Source organism: Aulonocara sp. 'chitande type north' Nkhata Bay, linkage group LG22 (assembly GCF_057382095.1).
Source record: "Aulonocara sp. 'chitande type north' Nkhata Bay isolate Kocher_YH1m ecotype deep benthic linkage group LG22, A_spYH_male_GT1.1, whole genome shotgun sequence".
Taxonomy (NCBI): Eukaryota; Metazoa; Chordata; class Actinopteri; order Cichliformes; family Cichlidae; genus Aulonocara; species Aulonocara sp. 'chitande type north' Nkhata Bay.
In genome coordinates this window covers 30,299,093-30,314,140 of record NC_141364.1, presented here as the reverse complement: position 1 = coordinate 30,314,140, position 15,048 = coordinate 30,299,093, and the positions used below count along the sequence as shown (strand labels likewise).

General features: G+C 41.4%; 1 protein-coding gene across 4 annotated transcripts in view; it reads right to left on the bottom strand.

The window, feature by feature from the left end:
* LOC147304438 (CMP-N-acetylneuraminate-beta-galactosamide-alpha-2,3-sialyltransferase 1-like) overlaps positions 1 to 15,048 on the bottom strand; it is a 68,557-nt gene that overhangs the window by 6,713 nt on the left and 46,796 nt on the right. For 3 of the 4 annotated variants that reach the window (XM_086281260.1, XM_086281259.1, XM_086281261.1), the window contains exons 3-6: positions 7,288 to 7,484; positions 6,268 to 6,435; positions 2,422 to 2,467; positions 1,647 to 1,766 (exon numbers count right to left, since the gene is read on the bottom strand). In XM_086281260.1, the coding sequence (XP_086137386.1) occupies positions 1,647 to 1,766; positions 2,422 to 2,467; positions 6,268 to 6,435; positions 7,288 to 7,484 (531 nt within the window). The remainder of the gene's footprint in view (positions 1 to 1,646; positions 1,767 to 2,421; positions 2,468 to 6,267; positions 6,436 to 7,287; positions 7,485 to 15,048) is intronic. The other variant, XM_086281262.1, reaches the window with a different exon arrangement.

Here is a 15,048-nt window from a genome sequence, read left to right as displayed (position 1 = left end):
ATTATATCTATGACACAGTGTTTGCCTATCTGACTTCGCACTGAAAATTTACTTGGTTGGTGCCCGCCGTTTAATAAAAAAATGCATCCAAGTCTATTGCAAATGAATATTACTAATAATTCAAAAAGTTCATGTGACTGAAGTCAGCATGAAAAACTGGTTTAGAAAAGTGTTTTGTGCTTTCTGATGATTACAAAAAATTTTTTGTTGACCTATGTCTTTTGTCTGACATAAAGAAGAGGAAGGTTACAAATGTTCTTTAACCCCTCTGATTTGCTATCATCCTCTCACATCATAACACCCCTTATCTCCACTTCCAACAACAGAGATGTGCAGTATCGCATTCCGGATACTTTTTTCAAGTAATGAGTAACGTAAGGGATTACTATTACAAAAATGTAATTAAATTACTGTTACTTTCCTGTAAGCACGCTGTGTTATTGCGTTACTAAACTGTCATGATTTTGTTTGTGAAAGTGTCTCATGACAATGCCGTAAGCATGTGCGACACCCGTGGCAGCAATAGACGTGTGTAGATCAACAATAGATCATAAGGAGTGTGGGAGAGACTATGACCTTGCAGCGTTTAAAGTGTGGACATACTTGCATTACTTTAAGTTTTATTCTGTAAAAAGTGACAAAAACATTAGTGTCCGCTGTACACTCTGTGTGGGAAGAAAACTTCTTTCTTCAGCGAAAGATTAAACCTCGAATCTGAGCAAGCACCTAGCACGCTGCCACAGGAATGTTAAATTCACAGAGAAACCCCCGGATCCTCCCACTGACATGACCGCTGCGGCACCTGGCAAACCTCCACCCGCCACACTCCTGCTAAACAGGTGACAATAAATTTAAGAGCGACAGGACTCAGTGCTGCTGAATCTTTGATTTTATTTATTTTTTGCTGTGTTTTACTTGCATTCCTTGCAGTCAAATTTAAGTTTTATTTTTTCTAGCAAGCCCTAAATTAATCAGGCAAAAGCTAGATGCAACATTTTTGCACTGCTTTGAAAAGTATTAGAATACTGTATGTTAAAATATTATATAAATGATAACTCATTTTTTACTGTTAAATACATATTTCTTAGGTTAACCAGCTGAGTGAACATGTTTGTAACTCCATGAAAAATTACCTGACATCCACAGCTCCTTTAACATCCCGAGATCCACTGACGAAACTGTTAGTATTAAATAATCCCCATCCTCCTTTTTGTTTTATCACTGCCACTGGCATCATCTCTAATCGACTCAGATTGTAAATGCACCAGTATACTGTTGACAGTATTTCTATCACAAGTTGAACTTGAACTTTACAAAATATAACGATATTAATACATATGACGGCATGCTTTGCTGGCACATCAGAATATATTATTTCGTGAAAGTTACAGCTTCATAGCAGTTACAGCAGTATAGAAACAGTATTTCTATAAGTTGGCAATATGAATACATATTTACAATAGCATTCTTCATTAAAGCTGCATCAACCTTCCACTTAAGGAGCTTCAAGATTACCATTTTTCATGCTTGAAATATATTCAGAAGTGCTTTCTCTTGCAAGTGTACTCCATAAACTACAGCTTCTTAATCAGTTTTTCTTCAAGTATGTCTATAATGTAGAAGTAGATTGTGTAAGGTGAACATACCTCATCACACATTAATAAGCTGAGAACCACAGCAAGGAAGCCAGTGGATGGATAAGCAGCCTTCTTTCTCAGCCAGACATCATGAACATATTTCATGAAAGCTGGATGAAGGATCGACACCTGTTATGAATCAGACAAATCTTTAAATCTGAGTTTTATTAATTGTTCTTTTATGAAGTATATGCACAATATACTAATATACAAAATACTTTAAATAAGCACCACTGTGGCTAAAAGAAGCCACTATTAGTGGCATGGCTTTGTTCAGTGACATGCATGACCTTCCGAGCACATAATTGTCAAGTATGAGCAACTGTGGAAAACAATAACATACCGGATGCAGAACAGAGTAAACAACAAATACTGCAACAAAGTAAAGGCTGAGGGGTGGGGAGAGCCATTGTGAGGGGGGGGGGGGCATTACTGGAAAATGTGATGAAGCATATCTTGCCTTAGGCTTCACCTACTCCAAAGGCATTGGGAGCACCCGCTGGGCTGTCCAAATCGCCGACAAACAGTATCCAACATTCTTGATTTTTAGTGGGAGCATACATAATTCTTATTTTAAAAAATTACATTTATTCCAAATGACGACTTTGATGTCGGGATTGGTTTGTGAGAGTGTGTGACGCCTCTGTCTTTCTAAATGGGGGACAGTGACTGCGTGTGTCTATGTAAGCATGCATGCCTGAATTAATGGTAGCATAAAGTTATTATTGGACTTCCTGGGCATCAACATTTGCCAGTTTTGTTAAGGTAAACCTAAAATACTCACCAAATCTTTGTTAGTTATCTTGTTAGAGTTTGGAGCACCGTTTTCCCTGTTGAAAAGAAAATATATTGTTGAATTTGTTAAAGAAATTATTGTTTAACAAACAAATGCTAATAATTACCTAAGACTTAAGAATCACAATAAGATGTTCAGTTGTTCATAAAACAATTTATTTAACTTTTTTCCATGTAAAAAAAAAAGAGTTGCTGCTAGCTATGTGAAAAACCAGAATATATCATAGGAATATATTTTAATATCAAACAGCTCTTGGGGAGTGGGGTGTCTCAAAATTGTGTTTTAATATTTCCTGTTTATTAGCCCACTAAAAAATGTGCAAATTGTTAAAGAAAGTGGATATGCAGCTAAAAGTAATAGTATTACTGCTTCAGCTGTAAGTTAAATTCCCAATGGTCCCAACGGCAACTAGAGAGCAGATTTAATGGGGAGATGCAGTGCCTGTTTTAGGGAAACATGGTTTGAAGCTAGGCAGCACGGTGGCACGGTGGTTAGCACCGTTGCCGCACAGCAAGAAGGTCCTGAGTTCAATTCCAACACCAGACCGGGATCTTTCTGTGTGGAGTTTGCATGTTCTCCCCATGTTTGCGTGGGTTCCCTCCGGGTACTCCGGCTTCCTCCCACCGTCCAAAGACATGCAGCTTGTGGGGATAGGTTAATTGGATAATCCAATAGGTGTGAATGTTTGAATGAATGTGAGTGCGAATGGTTGTCTGTCCCTGTGTGTTAGCCCTGCGACAGACTGGCGACCTGTCCAGGGTGTACCCCGCCTCTCGCCCTATGACAGCTGGGATAGGCTCCAGCGCCCCCCGCGACCCTGAAAAGGATAAGTGGAAGCGAATGGATGGATGGTTTGAAGCTAACATTCTGTCAAAGGCTTGACCACACATACAATGGGACAATGCAAGATGTTCAATTCATGACCCTTAGGAAATCAAGGCATTTTTGTATGCAGAAAAATGAAGTAGATTGTGAGAAAATGAATCAAAGATGAGCCTGGTAGAAGAATTGATGAAGAACACGTTTGTGTTTTCACTCTTTTTTTCTTATCTTTTTTTCTTTTTTTGCCTGTCCCGTTTGGCTCTTTTGCCATCAGGATTGTTGTCTAAAGGCGAGGAAAGATGCCCAACGGATTTACTTTATCAAATTGACCATCCCAGCCTTGCCGTAATGGTCTATTTGATTCACCTTTTATTGTTTATGGTAAATGGCCTGTATTTATATAGCGCTTTACTAGTCCCTAAGGACCCCAAAGCGCTTTACATATCCAGTCATCCACCCATTCACACACACATTCACACACTGGTGATGGCAAGCTACATTGTAGCCACAGCCACCCTGGGGCGCACTGACAGAGGCGAGGCTGCCGGACACTGGCGCCACCGGGCCCTCTGACCACCACCAGTAGGCAACGGGTGAAGTGTCTTGCCCAAGGACACAACGACCGAGACTGTCCAAGCCGGGGCTCGAACCGGCAACCTTCCGATTACAAGGCGACTGTTAAGTCTAATTGTTGAATGTTGCCATTGTGTTTCTTAAATTTGTACAGTCTTAGTTTAAGCAGTAGGATCAAAGCCATCCCTTTGATCCTGACCACCTTTCCAGCCACTCTGTGCTGGGGGAGGTTTTATTGTAGATACATCCTATCTGAAAGATCTGTTTCTTTTGATGTAAACTTCCTGGGTTTATGACCCTTTGATCAACACACACACACACACACACACACACACACACACACACATTCTCACATAACACACACACACACATACACACTCAGTGTATGTCATTTACATACAGTGCCTTGTCTATGTAACCAAAGGGGGGTTGCAAGGGGAGGTGCTTTGTAAACTATTGTTTGAAGATTGTCAATAAAAGGCAGCGAGAGGAGGCCACCATTGGGGTCATTGTCGTGCTGGACACAGACGAGGCCTCCCTTGCGCAAGTAATGGATCGATCGACTGTCTTGTTTTCTTCATGATGAATAAGTCTCTAGAATTAGCGGGGTTTGTGGAAACACAGACCCAACAGCGACCTCCCAACTCTTGAGCCACGATCGCCCAGTTTATTTTATTTATTTTTTTATTTTCACTTGCTAGATACGGGACAGACTTGAATGAGGAAAAGAAAAGGGAGAAAGGAAGAGGGAGAAAAAGCAGCGGAGAAGAGGGACGGGGATAAAGGGCAAAAAAACAAAAACCAACTAAATAAGCAGACAAAAAAATACATATATCAATCACCCGGATCACTTGTTGAGAAAGAAAAAAGAAAACAAGCAGAAGAAAACGAGAGCAATACAATAAACAACATCACGATGATATATGGGAATATAACAGTAAATACTAAATATTAAACATTATTGTGCAGCACATAATATTGACAGCGCACAGTGTGCTTTGAGGTAAGAGCCAAAAAGGGTGTAGTTTGTGTGTGTGAGCACCCGTGTGTACACCTGTGAGCATGGACGTGCTTGTTTTTAAAAGGTTCCTTCATGTAATGATCTGCTAGAGGGTGTGGGTGTTTCCGCTCTTTAAAGCAAGTTTCCCCATGAAACAGTTGTGGGAACACCCCAGGAAAGACACAGAACCACATATAGTTTCTTTTTTGTGGGTTCAGTTACCCATACATTAGGCTGGGATATGAGATATAGGCCTGATATTGATATCTCCTAATAGCTGCAGCATTGCTCATAAACTTGAGTCATCTGTGTTGGAGTAAACAAAGGATTTGTGTAGGAGATTATTTCACTGTGTCCAGTGTGTTTACCACCTTCAAATGCCTTCGCCAGTGTACATTTGTTTTCAAGCCTACAAATTACAGTGGCACTATGATCTGGATCCACTGACACCGTAAAATCCCCACCAGGGCAATATTGTTGTTTAAAGCACTTAAAAGTCTGATCATCAGCATTAGGTGGATAGATACTACCCCAAATAATCTTTTTCCCCTTTATGTCAGCCAACAAAACAATGACATTTTTTTAACATTTAGTTAAGTTATTTGAAGCATTTAGGATTTATAACATTCTATACATTTTACAGCTAAATGTATGGTGGCCCTGAGAGCCCAAACGGACTGGAACTTAAGGAAACACAAGCAATAAAAACACTGCAAAAGCATACAGAACACAACGGAAATAGGAAAAACAAAACAGAAATAGGAAAAAAGAAATCACAAATGGGAAAAACAAAAACAGAAATAGGAAAAAACATGATTCATATAATACTTATGATGGATTTTTAGGCTAATAGTTAGGGTAACACACTTGCCTTTCATCTTTTCTTTCCTCACAAAACCGATAGATCCTCCACTTCTTTTAAGTATCTCCCAGTGCAATACTTAGCATATTTTGGTTACTGCAAATTGTCTCCCCAGAAACACTTCCCTGGTGCTTTTGGAAATCAGTTTTTTCCTATTTCTTTTTTTTGTTTTTTCTATTTCCGTTGTGTTTTGTTTGCTTTTGCAGCGTTTTTCTCATTGCTGGTGTTTTCTTAAGTTGCAGTCCATTTGGCCTGTTGGGACCACTGTGTAAATGAGTTTAAGGGCCAGGAAAGAAAATTAAAATATATAATTTCAATGCCAAACAAAATATACACCATTGATCTGAACCCTTTAAGGTTTAACTAAATTTTGAACCTTGTTTAATTTGCTTGTTCAAACAGACGAACCTGGTTTGCACCTTTACTTATAGTTAGCTAAGACTGTGTTGCAAAGATATTAAAATCTGAAATTTCATAATGCCATTCCAGTACAGTAGCAGTACAGTTTCTAGCAACATAAGTTTTAAAAGAAATTGAAATATAATTAAAGTGAAGACAGAAGCCATGTTTGGCCTACCCTGGAATTAATGACTTCAGAAGCCACAAAAAGTCAGGTGTTTTGAATGGAAAAAACAAAAGATGAGTTTTGTTGTCCAATCTAGTAGAACTTTCTGGATACATGACACGATGAGTTGTTTTAGTTCCAACATCTCTTTCAAAACCTTTGGTCATCCCACGGTTGACTCTAAATAGTACAGAAGGATATATAAGTTTACATATTTAGCATTTTAGACACATTGTAATTTACATCACATTATATGCATAACAAAACATAACAAAACTTAGATTTTTTTGTGACATGAATCTAGGCTTTTCAGGTTTTGTCAGTGAACAGTGCTGTTGAAATTAGCTTTTGTGTTTTGTTTTTGTGTAATGATGGTTATAATGTGTGGGGATTATATCATTTTATATCATGTTGATTCCTTTCTATCTTTTTATTAAGCTTTGAGCAATGGCATTTGATTAAACATTTATTCCATTTATTAAACATACAGTTTCAATCATGTTATTAACACACATTTCATTTGTGCTCATGATAGAGTTAAGTATACAGTCTAATGAAGGTTTAAAATGTCGTTCAGCGTTATGTCTGAACTGATATATTGATGAAATGACTTGAATGCTGTGAATGAATGCCTAACATGCTTACATACACATAGACATGAAGTATAATTTCTAGGGTAAAAGTGAAAGACATCTTGCTTTGTCTCTGCTTGGCAACTAGTGATCCAAGGTCTACAGGAAGCATCTGGAGGAGCCGGACAACCATATAGGGAAAAATGCTGTTAAATACGGAAACTTAATGATAACCTATACATGTGATGTTTTGTCTAACGCGAGAAGGGGTGTTTACCCTGACATAATAAAACCATGCTGAAAGTATGTTTTGACGGGAGATCTGGGTTGACAATATCGAGCTGTGTATCTTTCCACACATGTGTTTAATAAAATCATTGTTTTGACGCACTTGGACCAGTAGTCGTTTGTCTCACACCTCAATCACGAATCGGGACAAATGCCATTAAATTATTATTACCTTATCACAATATCATGGAAATCAATCAGGGGTCCATACTGGGATCCTCTCAAATTTCCAGAATTCCCCACCACTGCACATCTCCTGCAGCGATCAGGGCGAGGTTCTTCAACATCTGCAATGGGTGTTATTGTCTGAAACACACGTTCTAGTGTTTTATTGTAGACAGTGAAGTTTTGTTTTTCCCCCTGTAAGGGCTGAGAAAAAAGAATAAAGTTTTGCAACCTCAGATCACATCTCTTGTTCAAAACACATTTCGTCTTTAACATTATCCCTGCTAATGACAAAATATCTGCATTGTCTTGGAGCAACTGTGCGCAATAGTGTAATTCCCTTAGGGATTAATATTGTTCTGATTCTAAGTATTCCAATCATACAATATACGTACTTTCTGACTTTTGTCACTGTCAGAGGAAAATTGTTTTTATATAATGTGATCAGCTCCATGAAATGTATTCTTTTATTGATCACTAAGCAAATGTCTACGTGACTTTTGACATGTACTTTTTCTGTGATAAACAACTAATGCTTCCTCTTTCTGTAAGAACATACAGATTTAGAAAAAGGGGAACCTCAGCTCAGAGTTCTTAGAATAAGAAGCTATTTGTTCACACACACACACAGACATACAGACAAATAACCCTAATTTCCTTCGGGATTAATAAAGTATTCTGATTCTGATTCTGAAGTATAAATAAAGAACGCAGACAGTGATGAGACGCAGGTCGCAGGTTTTGCGTTCATGACTGCCCTCGCGAGTAAAGACAACTGCAGTGTTTGTGTTTTCTAACTCAGGTGTCTTAGCTGAAGAACTACGGGGTGATTTTTAGAAATCCCCTGTCAGTCACAGAAACACAATATTCTAAAAATCATGAAATCAATTCAGTTTGATTCAATTTCAGTTATTTGATAGATAGCACCAGCATCTATTTCTAAGTGTCTTCAAGGATCAAACGTATTCACATTTGTGTTATTAATTATTGAGATATGTCTGTGAAGGTTCTCAATCATCCAGGTCATTGTAGTCTAAGGAGCTTGGGGGGGAAAAGCGTCTTCGATTTCTTTGAGTTGCTTGAAAACATTTCACTTCTTATCCGAGAAGCTTCTTCATTTCTAGGGTTAAATGGTGGAGAGTCCCAGATTTAAGACCCGTGGGAGTGTCCCCCAAGAGGGACATGGACCCCCTACTGATCCTCTACCTAATCACATGAGCCAAGGTGTGAAAACGGGTGTAGGTCACAATCAGCCAAGGTTTCGGGTAGCTCATTGTGAAACCTAACCCCACCCTATCATGTGATTTCCTGGGTGGGCGTTAAGGTGTCTGGGAAGGGATCTCAAAACTGGATTATAGATGGTAGACAGTTGGTGTCGTGAGCCACCGCCTCTGTTCAAAGATGGTCGCTCATAGTAGACATAGTTTTCCTGTGTGGTTTTCCCGAGTCTCCCTGCATCTCCCCTTTAAATGGCCTGTATTTGTATAGCGCTTTACTAGTCCCTAAGGACCCCAAAGCACTTTACACATCCAGTCATCCACCCATTCACACACACATTCACACACTTTAGGTATCACCTTTAGGTCTGTTGTTATTAGTTGTCTCCAGTTTAGGTTATCCTCAGGTTCTGTTTCATACCCACTGTATTTATGTTTATTTCACTTCCCTAATGAAACTCCCTTGCATCTGAAAGCTGTCTGCATCTTGGGTCCTTCATTAAAATCCACATGGCTTGCCCCATGAGCCATGACAGTAGGAACCAGCCACTGTGGACCCCGCTGCATTTAATCCATCCGAGGAGCTCCAGAGGAACGTCATCTACTCCGTGGAGCGGCTAATCAATCTGTCCCCGCAGCATAAGGGGAAAGCTATAGCTAATCGGCTACAGCGATTAGTTCCCGGTCTCCCCTGATTGCTCAGCTCACTTAATCCGCTCGCACAGGATTTTATTCTGAACGAGCTTCACCTTCGCTCCCCGGGCACTACCACTCACCCAGCCATTACCGCTTCGCTGCTCGGCCCGTCGGTCCAGCCTTCAAATGGGAAGTGGTGCTCACGCCGTTGTTGCCCCTCACCACAGTCCAACCCCGGGATTTTAGAGCAGCCGGCTTTGGTGAGTAAAAAGGACAATTTTTCTGTTTCAGACTTTGGACTATTTATTCGGGGGCTGTGTTTTGTGTGACAGGGAACAATAATAACTGTGGATTTCCTGGTTTCCCTGCGGCTGAGATTACTGAGACTGCCTTTTGGGGGCTACATTAAATTCTAATGACTGTTTTTGCTCTGTTTCCTTTGAGCCTGGAGCTATACTAACTAGCACTGCTAATTACGTTTTAGGTTTTATACCAGTACAAAAACGGGACTTTTGAAATGGTGCCGGTGCTTAAACGGTGCTCGAACCGGTGCTTAAAGAATGAAGAACACAAACTTTGTCCAAAAACCTCTCATGTTTTGCTGTTTTTTTGTAAAAAGACAACAATGTTAACCTTTTCTGCAGCTATAGGGGATTTATGGTATCACTCTTGGCTGGAAGCAGTGCTTAATCAATGGGGGGGAAAAAACACCAACTTTGTCTAAAAACCTCTCATGTTTAGCTGTTTTCTACTTTTCTTTGGTCATTTTAGCGTTTTTGGCCAGGGTGAAGGGAGTATCTGCCTTCAAACAACTACGACGGTGTAGTTCACCTTACGTGCATTAATTTAATAACATGGTTAGCCTACTCAACGTAAATTACACACGAACAACATTAAGCTACTGACCCAGAGAAGAACGGCTGCTGCTGCCATCATAATCCGTCATCATTTCTGTTACACTGGCAGGGCTACAGGCCAGGACTCACCTCTTCGGGTTTTTTGGGGATGTTGCTAACTCCGGGACTGATAACAGGCACTTCACGCGCAGTAGATGTGCTCGGTGTGAGGTCTCGCAGCAAGCTATCAAATAGGGTGCATTTGTCTGATTTTAAAAAAACGCTATGCGTCGCCAGGTGTTTCATCAGATTCGAGGTGTTACCTCCTTTGCACAGTATCACCTTAAAGCACTTGTTGCTGGCTGCTGAGTTTGCATCTTTTGCATCCCTCAGCTCAGTCTCCAGAAATCTGAGGTGATGTTGGCGTTCATGCCAAATTTCCTCAGCCTCCTCAGGAAATAAAGCCGCTGGCGAGCTTTCCTGATAGCAGTGTCTGTGTGAAGAGTCCAGGAGAAGTCCTCGGTGATGTTGACTCCAAGGAATTTGAAGCTGCTGACCCTTTCGACCTTGACACCGTTGATGTGGATGGGCTGGTGTTCCCTGACTGGTCGTTTCCGGTAGTCCACTATCATTTTTCTAGTTTTGCTGATGTTGAGAGTCAGGTTATTTTCCAGACACCACTCGTACAGTGCCATCACCTCCTCTCTATACGCCGTCTCGTCGTTGTCTGTGATGAGGCCTATGATGGCTGTGTCATCCGCAAACTTGATGATGATGTTGGACTCATGTTTAGCAACACAGTCGTGTGTGAACAGGGAATATAGGAGGGGGCTAAGCACACAACCCTGTGGCGTACCTGTGTTTAGGATGAGCGATGAGGAGGTGTGCTTACCGACTCTCACCACCTGGGGCCTGTTTGTGAGGAAGTTTAGAATCCATCTGCAGATTGGTGTTCCCAGCCCAAGGTCGACGAGCTTCGTGGCAAGTTTTGAGGGGATGATGGTGTTAAATGCCACACAAATATGTGGAACCAAATAAGCTCAGCATTTTCTTAGCAAGAGATCACACCTCAGGAAACCTGTCTTTGTCTATAGCTGCCGATAAAAGTCAACAAGAGAACACTGCCGGTGTTTTCCGCGGCACTCATCGTCACACTGCAGCTCAATGAGCTCCCGCTGAAGCTGCGGAGGAGCATCATCAGGTTCCATGGAGAAGGGAGATGAGAAAAGCAGCATGTCTTTTTCGATAGCTGCAAAGTCCTGAAAGCGTTTGTTAAATTCTCCAGAAAGAAATGCGATAGCTGTTGCGTAACTCTTCATTTGGACATTAATGTCCACTGGGAAACTGTCAATAACCTCTTTCAAAACTGGGAAGTGTGCGGTACAGGGCTCTGTGAGGGACAAGTGTCTTTGGAAAAGTTGCAGTTTGGTTCCAAAGACCTTGATGTGAGCATATAGTTGGCTCACCACTACGTCTTTTCCTTGAAGATTAACATTCAGCGCATTCAGATACTTCGTGATGTCAACCAAAAAAGCCAGATTTGCTAGCCATACAGGATCAGACAGTTCTTCCATTGGTTGTCCCTTCTCATCTAAAAACTGTCTGATTTCCTCTCTGAGAGAGAAAAATCGCTGTAGTGCAGACCCCCGACTTAGCCACCTCACATCATTGTAATAAATTGCGTCACCATATTCAGCCAGGATGTCATGCAGAAACTGCTGAAACTGTTGGTGGTACAGAGCTTTAGAGCGAATACAGTGTTGTGTGCCAAGCAAACACTCAGAAATTCTTGCTTCTTCTCTGGGCAAATGTTCTCCACCATTTTCATGACACAGTGTTAGTGTCACAGAAATGGTTTATGTATAAAGAAGTTTAATAGATGGTTCCAGCAGTTAAAATGTTCTTGCTTGTACATTTCTGTGGACAATATTGTAAAGGTGCGTTTATCTTGTCACAAAGAACAAGTTTTGTTACACCGCTATTATCGCAAGGTTTTGGGCGTGATAATATAGGCTGTGAGCCCACGTTTAATAATCACGCTAAGGAGTTCAGCGAGCTATCTGCAAAGGCCTGGTTAGTCTACTAACTGTACAAGCTATTTGTCATTTGCTATAACTGTATTGTAATATTGTGAAAATTTGTAATGTATGGTGTTCTAATTATTTTATGTTTTAATTTAGAATGCACAGTAAGGTTATTGTTCTAGGACCTCCGAAGTGGCAGGCGGCCACGAGGTAATTTCTTGTTGTTAAAGCACAAGTGTTACTTTTGATAGACTGAAGCGCTTAAAGCCTTTGTGTTTTATGTTTGTAATTTTTTCACGGCGTTCAATAAATGCAGCGAAGCGCCCGTCTTGAAGAAGCCGTGCCTGTGTTGTCATTTCGGAGTTACACACAGTCTTTGACAAACGTACCTTCAGTGAAAGGTTTGCCATGTTTAGCTATTAACATAGCCACTTCGTAGCTGGCTTTCATGATATTTTCATGTGTCTCACAGACCTGCATGAAAAATCGCTGTTGCGAAGCCAGAGCAGCTTGGAGTTGCTTCACTTTTTCAGCGCGCTCACTCCCTGTTACCTTGTTATATGTTGCAGCATGTTTAGTCTCGTAGTGTCTCCTAATGTTAAAATCCTTAAACAAGGCAACAGTCTCTTTACAAATCAGGCAAACACAATTGCCTCGAATTTCAGTTAAAAAAAACTGCAATTCCCACCACTCCTGAAAGCGGCAGCTCTCACCATCAACCTTTCTCTTTCTTTGTACAGTCGCCATGGCAGAAAAGAGCAGAGAAAGGCGGGCTCGCAGCACAGGTGCAAGTAGCGGGGGGGGGGGGGGGGGGGGGGGGGGGCGGTGCTGCCACCATGTGGTGAAAAAAGAATTACACCTTTAAATTCATGATTTATTTATTCAGACTTAGAAAGTTATAATTAGACTGAAGCTGTGGGCCACTTGGAATCTGACGGACTTTGGACATGCCTGGTTTATTAGGTGGTATTGTGGTGATTCTCTGGTTGGGAAATGGGTGTTCATTAGTGGTGTAACGGATCACGGTTGATCCGTAAGATTGGAAAAAGAAGAAAAAAAAGTATGTGTATGGTGCGCGTGGTGGGTCTGTCAAGCATTAGTTATGGCCAGCGCTAGCAGAGGAGTTTGCGGTATTTAAGCAGCCCTTTGCTGCCCAGTCCGACCGGGCTAAAGCTATTACAGAAGCTATTGGGGTGTTTAGCTGCAGACGTTGTGCAAAACAAGGGGTTTAAACTATGATGAATGTGCTTGAGCCACGCAGTGATATCCCGTTGCACGTCCGCTTTAGTGGCAAGATCGTTCCAAGCATGTATGAGCAGGAAAAGATTTAAGTTATGGCTGAACTGTCCCAGGCATCTTTTGTTGCTCTAACTACTACAAATGGGTGGACCTCCAGGGCAACGGAAAGCTACGTGACCGTGACAGCTCATTATATCACAGCGGAGTGAGATATAATGAGCGGTGTGTATTATTGTAGGGTCTACCTTACAATATAAAGCACCTTGAGGCGACTATTGTTGTGATTTGGTGCTTTATAAATAAAATTGAATTGAATTGAGTGGTAGATACAAAGCCCTATACTGCCCTATACTGTATTATAATGTTTTTTTTAATAATTGCGTGGAATGAGTCTTGAATTGAATGTTTTTAACAGGCAAAAAATACTTCTGACATAAACGGTAGTAACCAGACCGAAAAGCAGTGCACATTTCAGGGCTTTATTTCGGTGCTTTTTTTTTTTTACTGAGATGTCATACACTTTGGATTCTAGCCAATCATTTTACCTTAGCAAGCATAGTAGGTGGGGCCAGGTACGTACGTTCTTTTAGAGCAGAGCTACAGATTAAAAATGCCCAAGTCAAAAGTCTGGCTGTACTTCACAGCAAAAGATTCAAACTCAGCAGCCTGCAACAAGTGCTTTAAGGTACTGTGCAAAGGAGGTAACTCCTCGAATCTGATGAAACACTTGGCGATGCATAGCGTTTTTTTAAAAGCCGAGAAATGCGCCGTATTTGATAGCTTGACCTGCGACACCTCACACCGTGCACATCTACTGCGGGTGTGGTGCCTGTTATCGGACCTGGAGTTTGCAACATCCCTCAAGAACCCGAAGAGGTGAGTCCTGGCCCCTAGCCCTGCCAGTGTAGCAGAAATGATGACAGATGATGATGGCAGCAACAGCGTTCTTCTCTGCATCAGTAGCTTAATGTTGTTCGTGTGTAATTTACGTTGAGTAGGCTAACCACGTTATTAAATTAATGCATGTAAGGTGAACTAGCAAACACTGTCATAGTTACATGCGGCTGTCTTCTTGTTTGATGGCAGATACTCCCTTCACCCTGGCCAAAAAGGCTAAAATGGCCAAAGAAAAAGTGAAAAACAGCTAAACATGAGAGGTTTTTGGACAAAGTTTGTGTTCTTCATTCTTTAAGCACCGGTTTAAGCACCGGCACCGTTTCAAAAGTACAACAACCAGGACATCAAGGGCCAGATAAGAGCCATCACTGTTCATTATTTTCAATCTTAAACTCAGTTGTGTGTCAATTAAATCCAGGTAATGCAAGCCATTTCCAGGAATGGACTCTTCAGTTATGGCTGAAACATGGAGCATCTCCAATTGAAAACTGGGTGAGGGGGCTGTGAAGAGATCCTTTTAACACGTTTTTACACACACACACACACACACACACACACACACACACACACACACACACACGCACGGGTCCCCAAAAACAGTTGTCTAAAAAGGATGAAATTTTTTTGTCAAAAAAGTAAACCTTTTGGCTTTAACATGGGTGGGTGGCTGTAGCTCAGGTGGCAGAGCAGGTCAACCGCTAATCAGAAGGTCGGTGGTTCGATCCCAGGCTGCCTCCTGGTTGCATGCCAAATATCCTTGGGCAAGATACTAACCCCATGTTTGCCTACTGGTGGTGGTCAGAGGGCCCGGTGGCGCCGGTGTCCGGCAGCCTTGCCTCTGTCAGTGCGCCCCAGGGCAGCTGTGGCTACAATGTAGCTTGCTGTCACCAGTGTGTGTGTGAATGGGTGAATGACTGAA